This window comes from Hemicordylus capensis, chromosome 4, assembly GCF_027244095.1.
Source record: "Hemicordylus capensis ecotype Gifberg chromosome 4, rHemCap1.1.pri, whole genome shotgun sequence".
NCBI classification, from domain to species: domain Eukaryota; kingdom Metazoa; phylum Chordata; class Lepidosauria; order Squamata; family Cordylidae; genus Hemicordylus; species Hemicordylus capensis.
The window spans coordinates 321,181,382-321,199,424 of NC_069660.1; the positions used below are offsets into that span (position 1 = coordinate 321,181,382).

Genomic DNA, 18,043 nt, shown 5'->3' on the forward strand with positions numbered 1-18,043 from the left:
ACCACAAGACCACCTCTTCTCTCTAACCCTAACCCTGGTTCTGCCTCGTTGTTTCTTCCAGCCCCCAACCTGCCCCCTGAAGGGGACATTGCTCTTTCCCTCAGGGACATGACACATGGACAGTCTTTAACTGCCTGCCACAGGGCCCTCTGGGAGCAGCTGGTCTCCCTTGTCAGAGATCTCTTTATTTCCCCCTGATAAATGTCAGGAACATTTGGGCAGGCCGCCCTGACATTAAAATGCAAATGTTTAGTCCTCTGGCATCACCCTTGTTCTTGAGGGCCCTGAGGGTGATGAATGGAGTCCCAAGAATGAAGCGCCGTGGGTCCAGATGTGGAGCACTGGACCCCCCTGCATTCCCAGGTTCCTCCCTGGGAACTCTTGTAGGAGGGCAAGGTCCAATGGCTCACAGTCTGGGACTTGTAAGGGACTTCTACGAGTCAGTGTTGGCTGGGGTGTGTGTGTGTATCTGCGGCCTGCACCTTCTCCTCTCCCAAGGAGGCCTCATCAGGCTCCAAATCCAGATGGGTCCAAATCCTGCCTTCCGCCATTCCCTGGATTCTAACCAACTTTTCTTGTCTCTCATTCCTGTTCTAGCCAAATGAGTCATGACTTCTGCAAACACATCGATCTTGTAGTGCTTTGTGAATGTCGATGGTGCCTTCCAGGTTGCAGCTCTGCATATCTCATGTACTGGAGCATTTATTGAGAAGGCAGCAGATGTGGCTGCTGCTCTAGTTGAATGTGTCAGAATGTGTTCTGGAGCTGGAAGATGTTGAGATTCATATGCCAGTGAAATGTACACACGTATCCATCTGGCAAGTGTCTGTGAGGATATTTGGCATCCCATTGAAGCTGGAAGAAACTAACAAAGAGAGAGTTCAACTTCTTAAAGCCCTCTGTGCGCCTCAAATACATCTTTTGGCATCTGCGAACATCTAGCTTATGCCATTCCCGTTCCCTTGGATGGACCAGTCTGGGACAGAAAGATGGTAGAATTATATCCTGAGAATGATGGTAGGCTGATGAGACCTTCGGCCTAATGAACGGATTTGGAATGAGTCGAACAGAATCCGTCGAGAATAAGCATAGTTCCTTGTGAGCAGACAGTGCATTCAGCTCTGATACTCTTCTTGCCGATGTTATCGCCACTTATCGCCAGATAACACCCTTAAGGGAATGGACCTAATTGGTTCAAAGGGCGCAGTTTGCATAGCTTTCAGCACTGTGTTAGGTTCCACAATGGAAAGCGATGGACCACCATTGGAGATAACAGGGTTGCACCCCTAAGAAACCTTTTAATATGAGGATGATTTATCATCCTGGATTTAGAGAGGCCGCCTATAACCCCTGGCAAGGAGGCCGCCTGCCTCTTTAAGGTATTTGCCTTGAGACCCTTATCTAATCCATCCTGAAGAAAAGCAAGAAGATCTTTAATGGATGCTGCCCCACAAGGTATTGCATGGCTTGTTGAGCATCGTAGGAACGCTCTCCACGTGTATTGATATATACGCTTGGTGGAATCTCTCGTGGATGCTAGCATAGTATGCAATACTTTGTTAGAATGACCAAATCTGAGGAGTCTGACCCTGCGAAGAAAGCGGGCTGGGAGTGGTATTGGTGGAAATGCATACAGCAGTTCCCGAGGCCATTCTGCTGACAGGGCGTCCACTCCCTCCGCTTGCGGACACGGAAACCGGGTGAAGAACCTGGGAAGTTGTCTGTTCAAGGTTGATGAGAAAAGGTCGACTGCTGGATGGCCGAACAGTTGTGTGACCTTCATGAAGATCCAACTGTTGAGAGCCCATTCGCCAGGTAGTAGTTGTTCCCGACTCAACAAGTCCGCAATGGAGTTGAGGTCCCCCTGGACATGGTGGGCCATCACCGATGCTAGATGAACTTCCGCCCATGACATTAACAGGGATGCTTCTGTTTGGAGAGAGCGCAACCTGGTTCCTCCTTGCCTGTTTATGTGGGCTTTCACGGTTGTGTTGTCTGTTCTGATTAACACGTGGCTGTTGAGAATCAGGGACTGAAATGCTAACAGGGCAAGGCGTATGGCTCATAACTCCAACCAATTGATGCTGTGCATCCTTTCTTCTGTTGACCAAGTGCCCTGGGCTGTTCTGTGTTGGCAATGGGCTTCCCATCCTGTTTTGCTTGCGTTGGTTGTAGTTATTATTCGAGTTGGTTCAAGGAACTCCTTTCCCCGTCTGATGTTGGCATCTGTCAACCACCGCTGGAGAGATGTTAGAACCTCTTGAGGGACAAAGATGGTTATATTGACCTTGTTGGAGATGGGTACTCTGAATTCCAAAAGAAACCACTGTAACAGTCTCAGGTGATATCTGGCCCATGGTACCGAATCCAGTGTGGCCACTATTAGGTCCAGGAGGCGTGCAAGGGACAACAGTCTGGCCTGGTGAGCATGCAGCATTTCTGTGACTTCCGCCTTTAAAATATTTACCCTTTCCTCTGGTAAGTATAGTCTGTCTTTTGGGCTATTGATCAAGATGCCCAGATGAAGAATCTTGCAAGATGGTAAAAGGTGGCTCTTTTCTTTGTTTATGAGAAAGCTATGTTGTTCTAGCGTGTGAAGAGTCAGAGAAAGACCTCTTGCCGCCGCAATCTTGGATGGAAACCTCAGAAGCAGATCTTCTAAATAACAGAAGATGCATACTCCTTGCAGTCTTAAGGGCACCATCAAGGGTGCCAGCACCTTGGTAAATATTCTTGGGGCTGAGAACAGACTGAATGGAAGTGCCTTGTATTGATAATGCACCCCGCAATATTTAAACCGAAGAAGATGGCGACGTTCGGAGTGTATCGGAATGTGTAAATATGCTTCTTTTAGATCTATGGAAGCTAACAGATCCAGGTGTTGTAAGGCTTCCATTATCGTTTGAAGAGATTCCATGCGAAATTTGCACTTTGGAACCCACCGGTTCAGGAATTTTAAGTCCAATATGGCCCTGAGAGACTTGTCCTTTTGGGGGACAGTAAATATTATTGAGTGTATATCTTGCCCTTGTTGTTGGGTTGGTCCAATCTCTGTTACACCTATAGACATTAGGTGTTGGATGGCATCTAGAAGACCTAAATGTTTGCTAAGCCAACGTGATTTTTGAAGTTGGTAGAAATCTGTTGGGTGGAGCTGTTGATAGCTCTATCTTGGATCCTGTCTCTATTGTAGAGAGGACCCACAGATCCATTGTCGTTTTCAGCCATTGTTGAATGAAGGTTGACAGACGACCTCCCAGAGCTCCCAATGGGGAGTCATTGCTGTTTTTGTGATTTGGGTTGGCTGGCAAAAGCCTGTCTGCCCTGATTATAGGCCCTACCACCCCACTGCCTATTCCATTGAGGACATTGGTATCTGAAATCTCTGTCTCTCCCTCGAAAGGAAGATCGAAAAGCCCGAAAAGGCTAGTACTGTAACTGAAAAGGTCTCCTAGGAGTTGGACGCTCCTGACTACGCAGAGCTGGAGGAAGAGGCATGGGTTTACGTTTCTCCTTTGACTCTACCAATACCTTTTTTAGTGCTTCCTCTCCAAACAACTTTATCCTGTCATAAGGAACCGCTGCCAGATTGGACCATAATGCGGCATCCACCGGCCAATGCTTCAGCCATAGGTGACGGCATCCTACCACCGTAGCTGTGGAGGCCCTAGAAGAAAATCTTATGGCATCCAGGGCTGGATCTGAGACAAAGGCTTGTGCCTTCTGAATTTTAATAAACTGGTGCCTTAAACTAAATATGTCAGTAGAGGGGTCTTGCATGAGGGCATCCAACCATACCACAGATGCCCTGGTCAAAATAGATGCGGCAGCTGAGGCCCTCATAGAGAGGGACAAGGCCTCATTAGCTCTCTTAAAGGAAGCCACCATTTTTAAATTTATTTATTTATTTATTTATTTGCTCTTTTTCTTTTTTTGAATATATAAAGAAGAAAGAGATAACTAGATTAAGGTAAAAATGAAGACAGACAGATAAGGAATTTACAGATAATAGCCTTTGTAAAAAGGAGCAATACAAACGATCTCTGCTTAGGAGCGCAGCAGGACTAAAAGAACTGGGCAGGGTTATCCGTTCCAGGCTCTTAAGGCTAGTAACAGATTTTCATTAGTCCTGCCTGGGAGCACGTGGAAAGGATAACCCAATGAGAGATGTCCTCGGCTCCAGGCATCAGAGAATGCTGCATTCCCTACAAACCAACAAAGGATCTGCCGTTTGGCTGCATGCACATCATTCCCTCCACTCGCAATCCAGCCCTTTTAAACTCTTTTCGGGGTGGAGGAGGGGCAGGCATTGGGGAAGGGTGTTTGGCCACAGAACTGGAATTGCTTCCTGCCCAATTCTAAAGGCCTCACCAGCAAGCCAAGAAAACCAGTTGGCACCACACAGCCAGCCTTTTATCACTTAAACCCATAAGAACAGCCCTGCTGGATCAGGCCCAAGAAGGCCCATCTAGTCCAGCATCCTGTTTCATACAGTGGCCCACCCGATGCCTCTGGGGCGCCCACAGGCAAGAAGTATGTGCATGCCCTCTCTCCTGCTGTTGCTCCCCTACAAATGGAATTGAGAGGCATTGTGCCTCTGAGGCTGGAGATGGCCCACAGCCACCAGACTAGTAGCCATGCATAGACCGGTCCTCCATGAATCTGTCTAAGCCCCTTTTAAAGCCATCCAAGCTGGTGGCTGTCATCACATCTTGTGGCAGAGTATTCCATAGCTTAATGATGCAATGTGTGAAAAAGTATCTGCTTTTGCCAGTCTTGGCAATCAATTTCACTTGCTAACTTCCAGCTCGTTGGCTCCCCAATAATACCCCATCTCCAGCCCCAGGTGGGGAGACTTGGCAGGGAGAGGGCAACATGGACAGGGCTAGAGGGCAGGCATGCGCTGTCACAAACTGTGATCTCCAGCCACTTGTCCTCTTTGCTTTCCAGCTTGCAGGAAAAGAGAGCAGAGGCAGCTTCTCACCTTGGGGAAAAGCTTCTTGAACCACTCCATGTCCCTGAATGGCAAGATAAAGAAGGGGACCTTTCTCTCTGGTTCTTGATACTGAGATTCATCCAGCTGAGTCAGGAAAATCTCAAGCTCGCTCTGAAACAAAGGGGAGGGGTGAAGCCAAGCATTCATGATCCCAGGAGAGAGACTCAGAGGCTCTCTGGGGCTGGGCCACTGGTCCTCATTCCCTGCACACCTTGCCCAGGAGGGTGTCCAGGAAATCAGCCACCCATTGTTGGCGAGCAAGAGAGAGGCTGGCAAATCCCATTGTGGTGCAGAGGGCTGCTTACCCTTTCGGCGCTGGGCTGCAAGGAGTGGATCCGTTTCCCCCGGGAAGCTCCTCTCCTATGTTTCTTATCCGCCACTCTCCTTCTCTCTGGTCTGACCCTCGGAGGGCCCTCTGGCTCCTAAGAAAAGCAGGAGGGGAGGGGATCACCCTCCACAGCAGAGTGGGCACCCTTAGCCACTGGGGGGGCCCAGGAGAAGCCATGCTGGGAGGGGGGTCCTCATTGTGCCCCCCCGCACCTGCCACACAGAGCTTGCCAGGCCCAGAGCGTGGCCTGAAGGCACAAGAGGCAGCAGCCCCCTTGTCAAGAGCAAGCTTGGTTGGGTCTGGCCAGTGCCGGGATGGGATGCTGCCTGTTCCTGCCACCCCCCACCCCACTGATACCCTCTTGGGCTCCCTGGAGAAAAGGAGGTGATGCATGCAAAGGCCATCGGGAAGTGACTATATATGAGCGATGACAGCCGCCCGTCTCTTCCAGAGGGTCCTCACCTGCCATTTCAGGATATCCCAGGAAGTGCCTGCCTGGCACTCTAGGGGTACTTTCGCATTCGAGCCCTTGAGTGCTGTGGAGGCACGGCTTTCCCACAGTTTGCTGCTAGCAGAATTAAAATGGAGGGTCCACACAGCATTTCGTTGTGGTGCTACATTAACTAGCAATGCCTGCCCCCAAGGCCACCTCATGCCTATTCACAAGGAAGTTCCATTCCGCAGAGGTCGCTGGCAATGTGGAATAAACACGTATTGTCTGCAGGTTCAGCCGGTTTTCTTGCTTCCTATTGATCCTGGCTGGAGGATTAATGAGTAACTGCCTCTTGAACAGTCTCTCTGTGACTCGCCCCATGTCAATTTCTGTTCTCACAGTGGGATATTGGGGGGATTGTGCATTAACATCTCAGTCAGGACCAGCAGAAGCAATAAAACAGGCTGACCCTACCGAGAGGAAGAGATCTGCTTAAAGGCACAGGAGCCCCAAGTAGCCTCTGCCCAGCTTCGCCTGCTCACACTGCACAAGCTGGAGCTGCAATTGCATTTCACTACATTAAAATAACCACAAATCAGGTCAGAAAAAGCACAGGAGGCAAACCCAGGAGTCAACTATTTGGAAGAAGCATCATGTGGATGCTCCATACAATGTGAGCAACTGAAGGGCAGCCGCCCAGAGATAAGGGCTCGCGCAGAAGCAGCTGGAGTCTGGGTGTAACGTCAGAGGCAGAGAGAGCTTGGAGCAGCTTCTGCAGGGCCTCCAGGTCATCTGCCATCCATGCAACAATGACGGCCCGACCGGCATCCTCTTCCTTCACACCATTCTCTGGGGGGTTGGGAGCTCAGATCATGTATCCCAAAAGAGCGGCTGGCCATCACTCACGATGCCCCTTCATGCTGGGACATGGACACACACTTCCCAACTCCACCCACCCCAACCGCCAGCTCACCCCTACTCCAAGGGATGGAAAGGGGCTGTAAAAATCAACAAATCGTTGCACTGCAATTTGAACTGTCCACCCACACCACACCACATCACACCACACTGCATAAATGACGAGGCAAGCCTCCTACAACGGAAAAATACAGCAACTTTCCTGCAATGCATATACAAAGTCACAGAGCTACAACAATAAAATCCGAAACAAGGCGTTGGAAATATGAACGGCACCCTGCTGACAGTGCAGCAACTACGATGTCGAAACATGGGCAATACGGAGAAGCACTTAGCAGACATGTTGTGGAACTATTGCAGCAGGTAATCTGGGAAACACCATGGAGTGTGTGGCCACCCAGGACAACACGGAGCCGTTTGGTTAGGAGGAGGAGAGGCAAGAGGGAGGGTCTCCTGTGCCCCAGCCGCTCCAGCTCAGTTGTGTCCCCAGATCAAGGGGCAGGAGCTGCCTCCAACTTCACTGCACTGCAGACTCCACCTTACCTCCTGGGGTGCTCCTAACACCAACATGCTTTCCTCGGCATCAGGCAGTTCCTGGCTGCGAGACTGCTGGACCACCACTGACTTGGGGCCGAACCCAGAGGACCCCCTGGGTAGCAAGCTCTCGGAGTCCTGGCAACAAAGAGCAAAGCGGTTCAGAAAGCAGCCCACCCCCATCCCCGAGCACTTCTGAAGTCAAATGCAGATGGAGGCAGGGCGAGTACAGGGAACCTGTGCAAAGGGAACAGGGGCCAGGCATGGAAGCCCCCTTTGTGCCACAGCAGAGCCCAGAAACCTGTTTTTGGTACAGAGGAAAAAGCACACTGGAAAAGAGTGCAGAAGAGGGCAACCCAGATGATCAGGGGCCTGGAGCACCTTCCTTATGAGGCAAGGCTACAACACCTGGGGCTATTTAGTTTAGGGAAAAGATGACTGCGGGGAGAAAGGATAGAGATCTATAAAATCATGCATGGAGTGAAGAAAGTGGATAGAGAGAAATTCTTCTCCCTCTCCCATAACACTAGGACCAGGGCTCATCCCATGAAATTGATTGCCGGGAAATCTAGGACCAGCAAATGGAAATACTTTTTCACACAATGCATAATCAACTTGTGGAATTCTGTGCCACAAGATGTGGCGACAGCCAACAACCTGGATGGCTTTAAGAGGGGTTTGGACAACTTCATGGAGGAGAGGTCTATCAATGGCTACTAGTCGGAGGGCTATAGGCCACCTCCAGCGTCAAAGGCAGGATGCCTCCGAGTACCAGTTGTGGGGGAGTAACAACAGGAGAGAGAGGGCATGCCCTCAACTCCTGCCTGTGGCTTCCAGTGGTATCTGGTGGGCCACTGTGTGAAATACAAGGTGTTGGTCATAACCTATAAAGCCCTAAACAGCTTGGGCCCTGGGAATTTAAGAGAACATCTTCTTCGTTATGAACCCCACCGCCCATTGAGATCATCAGGAGAGGTCTGTCTGCATTTGCCACCGGCTTGACTGGTGGCTACTCAGGGACGGGCCTTCTCCGTTGCTGCCCTGAGGCTTTGGAATGCGCTCCCTAGTGAAATAAGAGCCTCCCCATCTCTGACAACTTTTTAAAAGTCTTTAAAGACGCATCTGTTCACCCAGGCTTTTAACTGATATTGTTTTGATTGTTTTAATGTTGTTTTTAGAATATTGTTTTAAATTTTTAAATAGTGTTTTAAATTTCTTGCTTTTAAATTTTTGTTTTTAATTAATGTTTTACTTTTTAGTCTTTGCAAACCGCCCAGAGATGTAAGTTTGGGGCGGTATAAAAATATGTTAAATAAATAAAAAATAATAAAATATGTCCACACCTAGGCATTTGCAGAGTACTTTCCCTTCCCTATAGTCCAGGATCAGGTGGCAAAACCTCCAGGTCAGAGAGACGGTAACTTGCATGGACTTCTGACTTCTCACTTATTTTGAATTCTGCCCTGGGAGGAAGCAGGAGGTGGTGCGCGTGCGGGGGTGGGGGAGTCCCTTGACACGGGGGAGGGGTCGGATTGGCAGTCCCTACTTTTCACTCAGCCCAGATCAAGATAAGGCCATCCAATGAGGCATAGGCCTGCCCCATCAGAGGTCCACCCCCCAGCCTCCCCAGTCTTGCCTTAGACAGATGGAGACACTTCCCTGCCCACATGAGACTCCACTGGAATTGCAGCAAATGTGGAGTCCTAATTGAGGATGCCCCTACAGAGAAAAGAAGAGGCAGCCCCACCTTTCTGTCTCTGTCAGGGGCCTCAGGGGAGGCCAAGCTCCACTGGCACCCTCCTCCGGCCAGGACTGGGATGGTCCACAGTCCCAGCTGGCCATGCAAGACCTGGCCTGAGGAGGGCACACCATTGTGCTGGGTTTTAACCTTTCAAGCCCAAAGTGGCTGGGGACCAGATTACCTGAGAGAGTGCCTTGCCCCAGACATCCCTTCCCTAACTTTAAGATCTCCTTCAGAGACCGTGCTCCGAGTGCCAAATGAAGTAAGGCAGGTGGCTACCACGGAGAGGGGCTCTTGGGTGGTGGCACCTCATCTACGGAAGAGCCTCCCCAGCGACTCCCGCCTGGCGCCATCACCTTTCCCCCTTTTAGACACCAGGTGAAGATCTTTCTGTTCACTCAGGCCCTTTGAAGTAGGGTGGGTTTTTTAAAGTTTTTAAAATGTGTTTGTATATTATTGTAATCTTTTATTCTGTTTGTGCGTTTTTAAACTTCCAGTACAAAGCAGTACTGCTTCAGAGTGGCTCCGGTCCTTTCTTGGGGGGAGGGTCCAGAAGGTGGTGCTGGGAGGCTACTGCTTGGCTCCGTGGCCATTACCTTGTGGGGTCCCACTGGGTTCGGTTTTGTCCCCAGTGCTGTTTAACACCTACATGAAACCGCTGGGAGAAGCCATCTGGGGACTTGGACTGAGTTTTCAGCAATGTGCAGGTGACACTCCGCTCTATCTCTCCTTGTCACCTGATCCTAGGGAGGCAGTGGACATCCTGAATCAGGGGCTGGAGGCCGTGTTGGGTTGGATGTGGGCTAATAAACTGAGATTCAAGATGGAGGTGCTGTTGGTCAGTGGGAGAGCCAATCGGGATGAGGGAATCTGACCAGTTCTGCATGGGGTTGCACTCTCCTTGAAGGAGCAAGTACGCAGCTTGGGGGTATTGCTGGACCCAGCTCTGCTTTTGGAAGCTCAGGTAGAGGTGGTGGCAAGGGGTGCCATGGCACGGCTTCGACTAGTGCGCCAGCTGCATCCATTTCTCGAGAAAGCCGATCTGGCCACAATTACCCATGTCACATCATGGCTGGATTACTGTAACATGCTCTAAGTGGGGCTGCCCTTGAAGAATATTTGAAAACTGCAGCTAGTGCAAAATGCAGCAGCTAGGATTTTATCTGGAGCTGCCCACTGGGATCACAGCACATCCATTTTGACAGAGCTGCAGTGGCTGCCAATTTGTTTCCAAGTCCAATTCAAGGTGCTTTTTGACCTTTAAAGCCCTTAACATGGGCCTTCGATACCTGAGGAATTGCCTGTTCCCAGGAGTTGCTGCCTGCTTGACGAGGACCTCTGCGGGGGCTCTGTTCCACATGCCGAAAATGAGGGAGACTCAGCTGTCGCACATGCAGGACAGGGCCTTCTCAGTTGTTGCCCCCAGACTCTGAAATGCTCTCCTGGTGGGCATCCCTCCTCAGTCTCCATCACAGTTTTTAGGAAGTGAGTTAAATTGGAGCATTGGTCACTTACCGTGAAGGCTTCTTCTGGTTGCTGCTGTCAAGGTTATCCCCGTCAGGCTTTATAGGCTTTTCTATTTAGAATTTGCGTAGTCCTGCCCAGGAGCACGTGACGAGGATAACCCAATGAGATGCCTTGATAGCAGCAACCGAGAACTTGGTTTTTTACCCAGGATTTTATATGCTTGTTTCTATTGCTGCTGCTTTGTATTTTTTATGGTTATGTTGCATTTCAATCTTTTAATTAAATCTGCATTTTTATATTTTAGCTTAATATTTTAATTGTGTAATTTTTATAGTCTTATTTTAACTTTTGTGTGAACTGCCTTGAGATTGTTTTAATGAAAGGCTGTATAGAAATAGAACAATAAAATAAATGAATGAATTTTTAAAATGGTATATTTTATTCAATTGTTGTTTTAATGTTCTACTTTGTGAGATGCCCTGAGAACAATTGCTATAAAAATAAAATTAATAATAATAATGATGATGATGATAGTAAATAATAATAATCATGCCAAGCCCTCACCGTCTGCGGTTGGAGCTGCTCCCTGCTTGCCGGCTGCTCGGGAGAGAAGGGCCTGATGATCACGGAGGCCATGGGGCTCCTCAGGCCCGAAGTGGAGCGCAGGCTCTGGGGGGACTCCTGGCTCCTAAACACCTCCTGGCTCCCGATGACCAAGGGAGGCTCTTCCAAAGCTAGACTCTAGGCACAACATTCAGGAGAGGCGGTTAAGCCCAAAGGAGGAGCCCCCCATGCACACACACACCCTTTCTCCTCACTGGCAACGGGACCTTTTCCACCTCCTCTCCATCCCCAGCATGTCTACCAGGCAGTAAACCCCCCAGGGCAGAAAGCCACCCAGATCCTGACAGCCCTCCTCCTCCTAGGAACTGGCGCCTCCTTTGCAGGTGCCACAAAACATGAAATAAAGAAGTTCTATGAACTTTGAAACAATTTTTTCAAAGGGGGGCTAGGTTGCTCACTCTCATAGCAACTAAGTAAAATGTGAAACTGTGTGAGTCATTTCCACCAAACATTCACAGTGGTCTTGTAGTTTCTGGTTGTTGACGTCTCCACCTCCACCCCACCTGCAGCCCTGGTAACATATGCCCCCCGCCCTCATGCCAACATCTCACCCTCCAAATGTCCAGCCTCAGCACCACTCCAGTTAAAAGTGGGCAGAAAAACACAACTGGACAAAAAGGCTCTAAATTCTGAGAAATACATTTGGCCAACCAAAATAATACTTGTAAATGGAAAGTATCAATGAATTTTCCCAACCGCAGAATTCCAACCTCTTCCCCCACTGCAAGAGCTCCCAGACCTTTTATGCTTTAAACTGTGTGTGTACACTGCCAAATAATACACACAGAGTTCAACTCTGCAAAATTGGTTGAACGGCCGTGACACAGAATTCTCCAGAGATGTAGCTTTGCAAAGGAATGGGAGGTCCCGCACTAGGGCACCCTCATCCCCTCAGGGCGGGAACTGCAGGTCCAGGGTTCCAGTGCCTTCTGACACTGATCCGGCAGGGTTCCATCAAGGGCTGCTGCCCCTGTTTCTGCCTGGCACTTTTACCTTGTCACTCTTGACGAAATCCACGGTGAAGCTGGGAGTGAAGGAGATTGGTGAAGAGGGTGAGACGGATGCCATTTCAAACTCCTGGCTCATGCTTAAGGTAACCTGGGGTGTGGGGCAATGGTAGGGAGGAGGTAAGAAGGGGGGGGGGGAAGAGAGCTGTTCTTGTGGTAGCAAGCATGACTTGTCCCCTTAAGCTAAGCAGGACCCGCCCTGGTTGCATACGAAAGGGAGACTAGAAGTGTGAGCTCTGTAAGATACAGTATTCCCCTCAGGGGATGGAATGGTCTGGGAAGAGCATCTAGGCTCCAAGTTCCTTCCTTGGCAGCATCTCTGCAACTCCTGGCCAGTTTCTTGTTCTTTTAAAAAAATCAAAATATTGTCCATGCACTGATCCAGCACTGATCCACACACAGGGCCTGTTAAGCAAATGCATGGACATTGGCCCCTGGACTGCAACGGGGCCTGGGACAGGCAGTATTTCTTCTTCACTCTCTACCTGGATAGACACGGCCTGTTCATCCTACCACCAAAGGGGTTCAGCCAGATGAATCCCTCTGCTAAGAAGCTAGGATGCTTTGCTAAAATCCTCTTATGAGGAGTCAGTATTATCTGGGCTTGCTGTTATGGTAAGCAGGGCATGAAAGGTCCAAAGCAGACCACTGAAACTGAGTTTATCATAAAGAAAACCAGTACATGGCATTTAAAAGAAAAAGGAAGAAAGACTCTGCAAAACTAGCAAACAGCAGGAGATTCAGGTAAACACAAGGCTTCTTAAGCCCAGAAGAACCTCTTTGCTCTGCATGGGCTGAGAAGAAGTGATGTCCCTCAGGACTTCCCAGAAACACACAGGGTGCCCCTGAGCCTGTTGTGTCGGGCCATTTCAGAAGGAAGTCTGCCACATGGCACCCTCTGGGCTTCTGGGCAGGTATGAGGAAAAGAACCAGCTGCCCTTCTTAAAGAGTACCCAGGGCGGCCCTTCCAAGAGGCAAGGCGATATGGTTGCCTCAGGCGGTAGATTCCTGGGACACTCTTTGATTCGGTAGATTCCGAATCAGGCAGTAGATTCCTGGGACACCAGCAGGATGGCACAATGTCCCCAGCCCCCACCCCCGCCACCATCAGAGCAATCTTTTTGGGCTGACCTGATCCTTGGAAGCTTTGTGAAGATTGCCTCCCTTCACTTTCCCTGCGAAGCTTGCAAGAATCACAAGGAGAGAAGAACCACCACTTTCAAAGCCTGCAAGGGCCAGTTTTGAAAGGGGGCCAGCAGTTCCTGGTGCCTTGGCTCAGGCATAGCAGGACCCTGGCCCACCCCTGAGAGGACAACACCCTGGATCTGCCAAGAGACCCCTGTTGGAATCCCCCATGCCTGTTCTCTGCTTTTGAAAATGAGCAGAAAAAGCTCTTCGGACAATAAAGGACAGGACCAAAAGCCTGTCCAGTGGTAGGCAACTGAGATGTTCAGACCTCATACAAGTGTGGGGAGAAAGGACTTCTGCCAGTGTACATGAGGAGGAGATCAGGGGTGTCAGGGGTGGGGATGGCATTCTGGCTTCAGAAAAGGAGGAGCTGGACGTGTTTTTAGCTGACCAGCCAATGTCTGTCCCACGAACATGAAGGGAGATGGACACAGACAACTCACGAGTCCTTCCCAGGTATGCGATGGTGGGCATGGAAGCATGGCCGTGGGAGCTCCTGCTGGGCTTCCTTTTCTTTTGCTGAGCTCGCCACGGGAGTGCCTCCCTCCTCCTCTCTCTTGCTTTCATAGTTTGGTTCAAAATGGGAGCTTCCTCCTCCCTGCTCCTCCTCTTTTCTTCTCCCCCAGCTCCTCTTGTTGCCTGAGGCCAGGGGATGCTCCTGTGTGCTGCCAGCAGAGTCTCCTGTCCTTTGTCTGTCTCCAGACTGCGCGTGGCTGGTGGATGCAATGGTTTCAAGGAAGGACTCCCCCCTGGGAACGGCAGCAGGGGCCCTGGGCTCCAGTTCCAGGGAAGCCCGCCCAGGGGCCTGGATCCAGTCAGAGGAACGAGGAGGACTGCAGCTCTGGGGCAGACACCTGCTCTGCATGCAGACGTCCCAGGTTCAGTCTACAGCCATCAGCATCTCAGCCCCAACCGCTGAGCAGGGACCCTCTCTCAGGCCCTGGAGAGCCAGTGCCACTCAAAGCAGACAATCAGAACTTCAACAGGCCAGACATCTGGACAAAAGCACAGTGTGTGTGTGTGTGTGTGTGTGTGTCTCCACCCCCGCCCCCCCCATTCAGGAGACCTGACCTCCTTGGACACTGACCTTCTGCCAGGAAAGCCGGACCTTCCCCTCCATGGGTTGAGAGACAGAGAGCAGCGTGCTGGTGCTTCGGGGAGAAGATCTCTGCGAGGGGGCTGGCGTCCATACTTCATCAACGGCAGGTACAAAATAGGGCGGGGGGATCTCCGAGGAGGTTTTCAGCGGTGGCAGGGGAAGCAGCCTTCTCTCTTTGGGGGGTGGCTCCAACAACGAGGCCTTTCCCAAGGGAGGGGGGCTCATCGTGGCCTCCACCTGAGAGACACAAAGGGCACCCCTTGCGCTCTGCCTTGCCCTGCCCTGCCCTCCCCACTCCCTCCCCAGGATGGTGGTTGCCAGGCCCTTCTCACCTTCTCACTCCTGACTCTTTTCGCCTCTGAGGAAGGGCTGCCCTCCAAAGCCTCCTGGATCCGGGATGCAGTTGCTGGGAACACTGGAGGGCTCTTGTCCAGAGAGGGGGAGGCAGCGTCCTGCAGGATGGAGGGGAGGGCCGGGAGAGAGTGCTTCGCTTGCACCAGGCACCGCCACTCCCAGGGGGCACCAGGAGGGGAGGGGGGCTGTGGGAAAGACTGCGGCCGGCCCTGGCAGCTCTTAAGCCCACCCGCTGAGCCCCAGAACCCTAATCGCTCCCAAGAGGTCCAAGGCTGTGCTTGGCCAAGAGAAAACAGAGGCCCTAGAGGAGGGGCAGCAAGGAGGCTGTTCTGGGGAGGGAGCAGGCCAGTTACCCCGAGCATCTGGCGGGGCTCTTTCAGAGAGGAGGGTCGAGGGAAAGACCCCAGGAACATGCTTCCTGGCCCGTAGAGCTCAGAGATGGAGGCTGCCCGCTGCATCTTTTCCAGCACCTCATCTGCATCAAATGGGTCCTCTGCTGGGATCTGTGGGGATAGAAGCGGAGGAGGGTGTGTGTGGCAGATTTGTTTATTTTAAAATATCTATGCCCTCTGCTGCTCCAGGATATGACTGCTCAGGACAGTTCACAAAATCAGTAAAATAGTAAAGTAAAGTTGTGTCGTTGAGTCGGTGTCAACTCCTGGCAACCACAGAGCCATGTGGATTTCTTTGGTAGAATACAGGAGGAGTTTTCCATGGCCATCTCCCGCGCAGTAGGACAGGATGATGCCTTCTTTCAGCATCTTCCTATATCACTGCTGCCCGATGGAGGTGTTTCCCATAGTCTGGGAAACATACCAGTGGGGATTCGAACTGACAGCCTCTTGCTCCCTAGGCAAGTTACTTCCCCGCTGCGCCATCAGGTGTCCCAGTAAAATAGATACACTCTAAAAACAGTATGAGAGAAATCAACTAAAAAACAATCCTCCGTTAAAGAGAAATTTAAAATCACACAACAAAACAAAGTTAAAACCCACCAGATATAAGCTGCAGCTAAAATAATAAACTCCTCTCTAAAGAGATGGACCTTAAAAAAATCTTGAGGGAGGGAGTATGGCGGGGAGAGCTCTGCCGGGAGGGCCTTCCAAAGCCGAAGGGTCACAACCATATCCCTGTGAGTGGTGAGGTCATGAGCCCGGCCTGAGATGTTGAAAAGAGGGTCCTGGCAAGTTGATATAGGTGGATGTGGTCGGCAGATACCCCGGCCCCAAGTTGCATGAGGCTTTAAAGAGACAAACCAGTAACCAGTGAAGCTGCCGCAGGATGGTATAATACTCGTGAAGCAGCTTGCATCAACAAGCATCCTTGCAGCAGTATTCTGGACCAGCTGAAGCTCTTGAACTGCCTTCTAGGGCAGCTCCACATACAGTGCATTGCAGTAGTCCAATCTGGATATTATCAATGCATCAGTTACCGAGGTCAAGCTGCAAACTTGGTCTTTCAAGGGAGTGTGGCCTCATCCAGGACCAGACTGACCTCACTGCTCAGATGCTCAGTTTTACCAACCCAGAGCACTGCCATCTTATCTGCATGAAGCTTCAGCCTGTTTGCCCCCATCCAGCCTCCAAACCCCAGCTCAGAAGACCCACTGTCTCCCTGGTCCTGCTGGTTTCAGTGACAGGATGAGGTGTGTGTCATCCGTGCATTAATTACACTGCAGCCCATAATACCCACGGATGGCCTCTCCCAGCAGTTTCAAGTAGAAATGAAACTGCACGAGGGCCCAAAGGCAGTCTTTCTTACACCAAGGAGGCTGCAGCCATCAGGAGCACAAGGAACAGCCCACATGGCTGGCTTCAGAGGGGCTCACCAAATGATTAAGCAGGGAATACAAAGGGGCAAAAGTATACAACCCTCCGAGGAGAGCGGATGGATGGAGGGGCACAGGCAGCAAGTCACCAGGGCAGCTGCAGAAGAGACCCAACCGGTGGATGGTGGGTGGACGCAGCACCAGTCCAGGACAGAGTCCGTCTCCACTCCCTGGGAGGGAGGGAAGGATTTGCTGAGGAGGCAACCCTCTCCTGCTCTGCTCCCGCCCGGCCAGAACAGCCAGCCAGCCTCTCCTTCCCAGGACCTCCGATGGGATAGACCGAGGGCTCTCATCCACGAGTTCGCACTTGTTTTCTGGACAGGATCACTCCTCCCACCCCCACCATGATTCTCTCTGCAACCCCTCCCACCCCGCCTAGTGGGCAGCACAGCCTCAGCAGCAGCCTCACCTCCACTTTGGGCTGCTCTCTGTAGAAGATCCGCAGGTATCGCTCAAAGGCCTCCTCTCGCATCTCCTTGGTGAAGCGCAACTTCTTGGCTGCCGTCACGTGCCCCTTCTGGAGGAGCTCCAGGTCCGTGGCCTGCGTGGCCATCTGGGCAAACCTCTGCAAGGTTCAAGGCTGACAGCTCAGACCCCTCTGGCCCCCTGCCCGCCCTCTTCCTACAGCCTGCTGTCCTTCCTCGGAAGAGGGCTGCCCCCTGGGAGTTCACGAGGCTCCAGCAGCCGGTGCTGCAAGACCGGAGCTTCACCTGAGGAGGGCAGGGCCAGAAAGACTCCAGGATTCCTCCCAGGACCACCCACCGCAGGGCCTGCAGGGCCTCTCCATCCCACTCTTCTCCAGGGATGCAGGCATTTCACTGGCCCAGCAAGAGGAGCACTACAAGCCGGGGGGGGGCCTCCCCACCCCCAGGAATGGTGGAGCAGAGGGTGCCTGCTTTGGGCCACCCCCGGCTTCTTCCTGGCACCTCTTGAAATGCTGCCACCAAGCAACTGCCCAGGGGGCCTGTTTCTCCTTTCTCCTCTCCATGGGTCTACATGCAATCCCACCAGTAGTGGCCCATAGAGGAGGAGCAGTGGGGGTGAATGAGCTGCAGGGGCAACGCCCTCCCACTCCCCTCTCCCCGCCCCGACTACCTCCGTGCTGACCCCAGGTTGCTCATTCTCCTGATTCCTGGGGTGAACACGGCAGCATGGGAGGCGAGGCAAAACGAGGCAGCCGGGGCGGGGAGAAGCGAGTGGGAAGGAGGCTCATTTGCTGCCCCCATGCTCCGCCCATGCAGGCCTCTACTGAACCCCACAGTCGGAAGGAGCCCAGCAAACTCTCTGCTGCTGCTCAGCACCTTGATCAGGGGTCCTGCTCCTAAAGAATCCCTTTCCACAATGGCTGCTCCTCAGACTTCCTTTGGAAACTCTCAAGGGAGACCTCGGGGGATCTGTGCTTGGTGGTAGTTCAGCCTTCAGGAACCCGGCAGGAGTCGCCACCTTAATTTGGCCTCCCTTCTGAGAGGCACCTCCCTCTCCCCCGGTCATTCCAGCCCCCACCCTCCCCCAGGCTCGGATTTTTG

General features: G+C 51.7%; 1 protein-coding gene across 4 annotated transcripts in view; it reads right to left on the minus strand.

Annotated features, from left to right (window-relative positions):
• The window catches only part of WDR97 (WD repeat domain 97), a 102,988-nt gene that overhangs the window by 38,926 nt on the left and 46,019 nt on the right, over nt 1-18,043 (minus strand). For all 4 annotated transcript variants that reach the window (XM_053249137.1, XM_053249136.1, XM_053249135.1 and 1 more), the window contains exons 14-22: nt 16,927-17,082; nt 15,043-15,192; nt 14,668-14,787; nt 14,324-14,572; nt 12,035-12,139; nt 10,982-11,158; nt 7,219-7,347; nt 5,302-5,418; nt 4,985-5,107 (exon numbers count right to left, since the gene is read on the minus strand). In XM_053249137.1, coding sequence (XP_053105112.1) covers nt 4,985-5,107; nt 5,302-5,418; nt 7,219-7,347; nt 10,982-11,158; nt 12,035-12,139; nt 14,324-14,572; nt 14,668-14,787; nt 15,043-15,192; nt 16,927-17,082 — 1,326 coding nt within the window. The remainder of the gene's footprint in view (nt 1-4,984; nt 5,108-5,301; nt 5,419-7,218; nt 7,348-10,981; nt 11,159-12,034; nt 12,140-14,323; nt 14,573-14,667; nt 14,788-15,042; nt 15,193-16,926; nt 17,083-18,043) is intronic.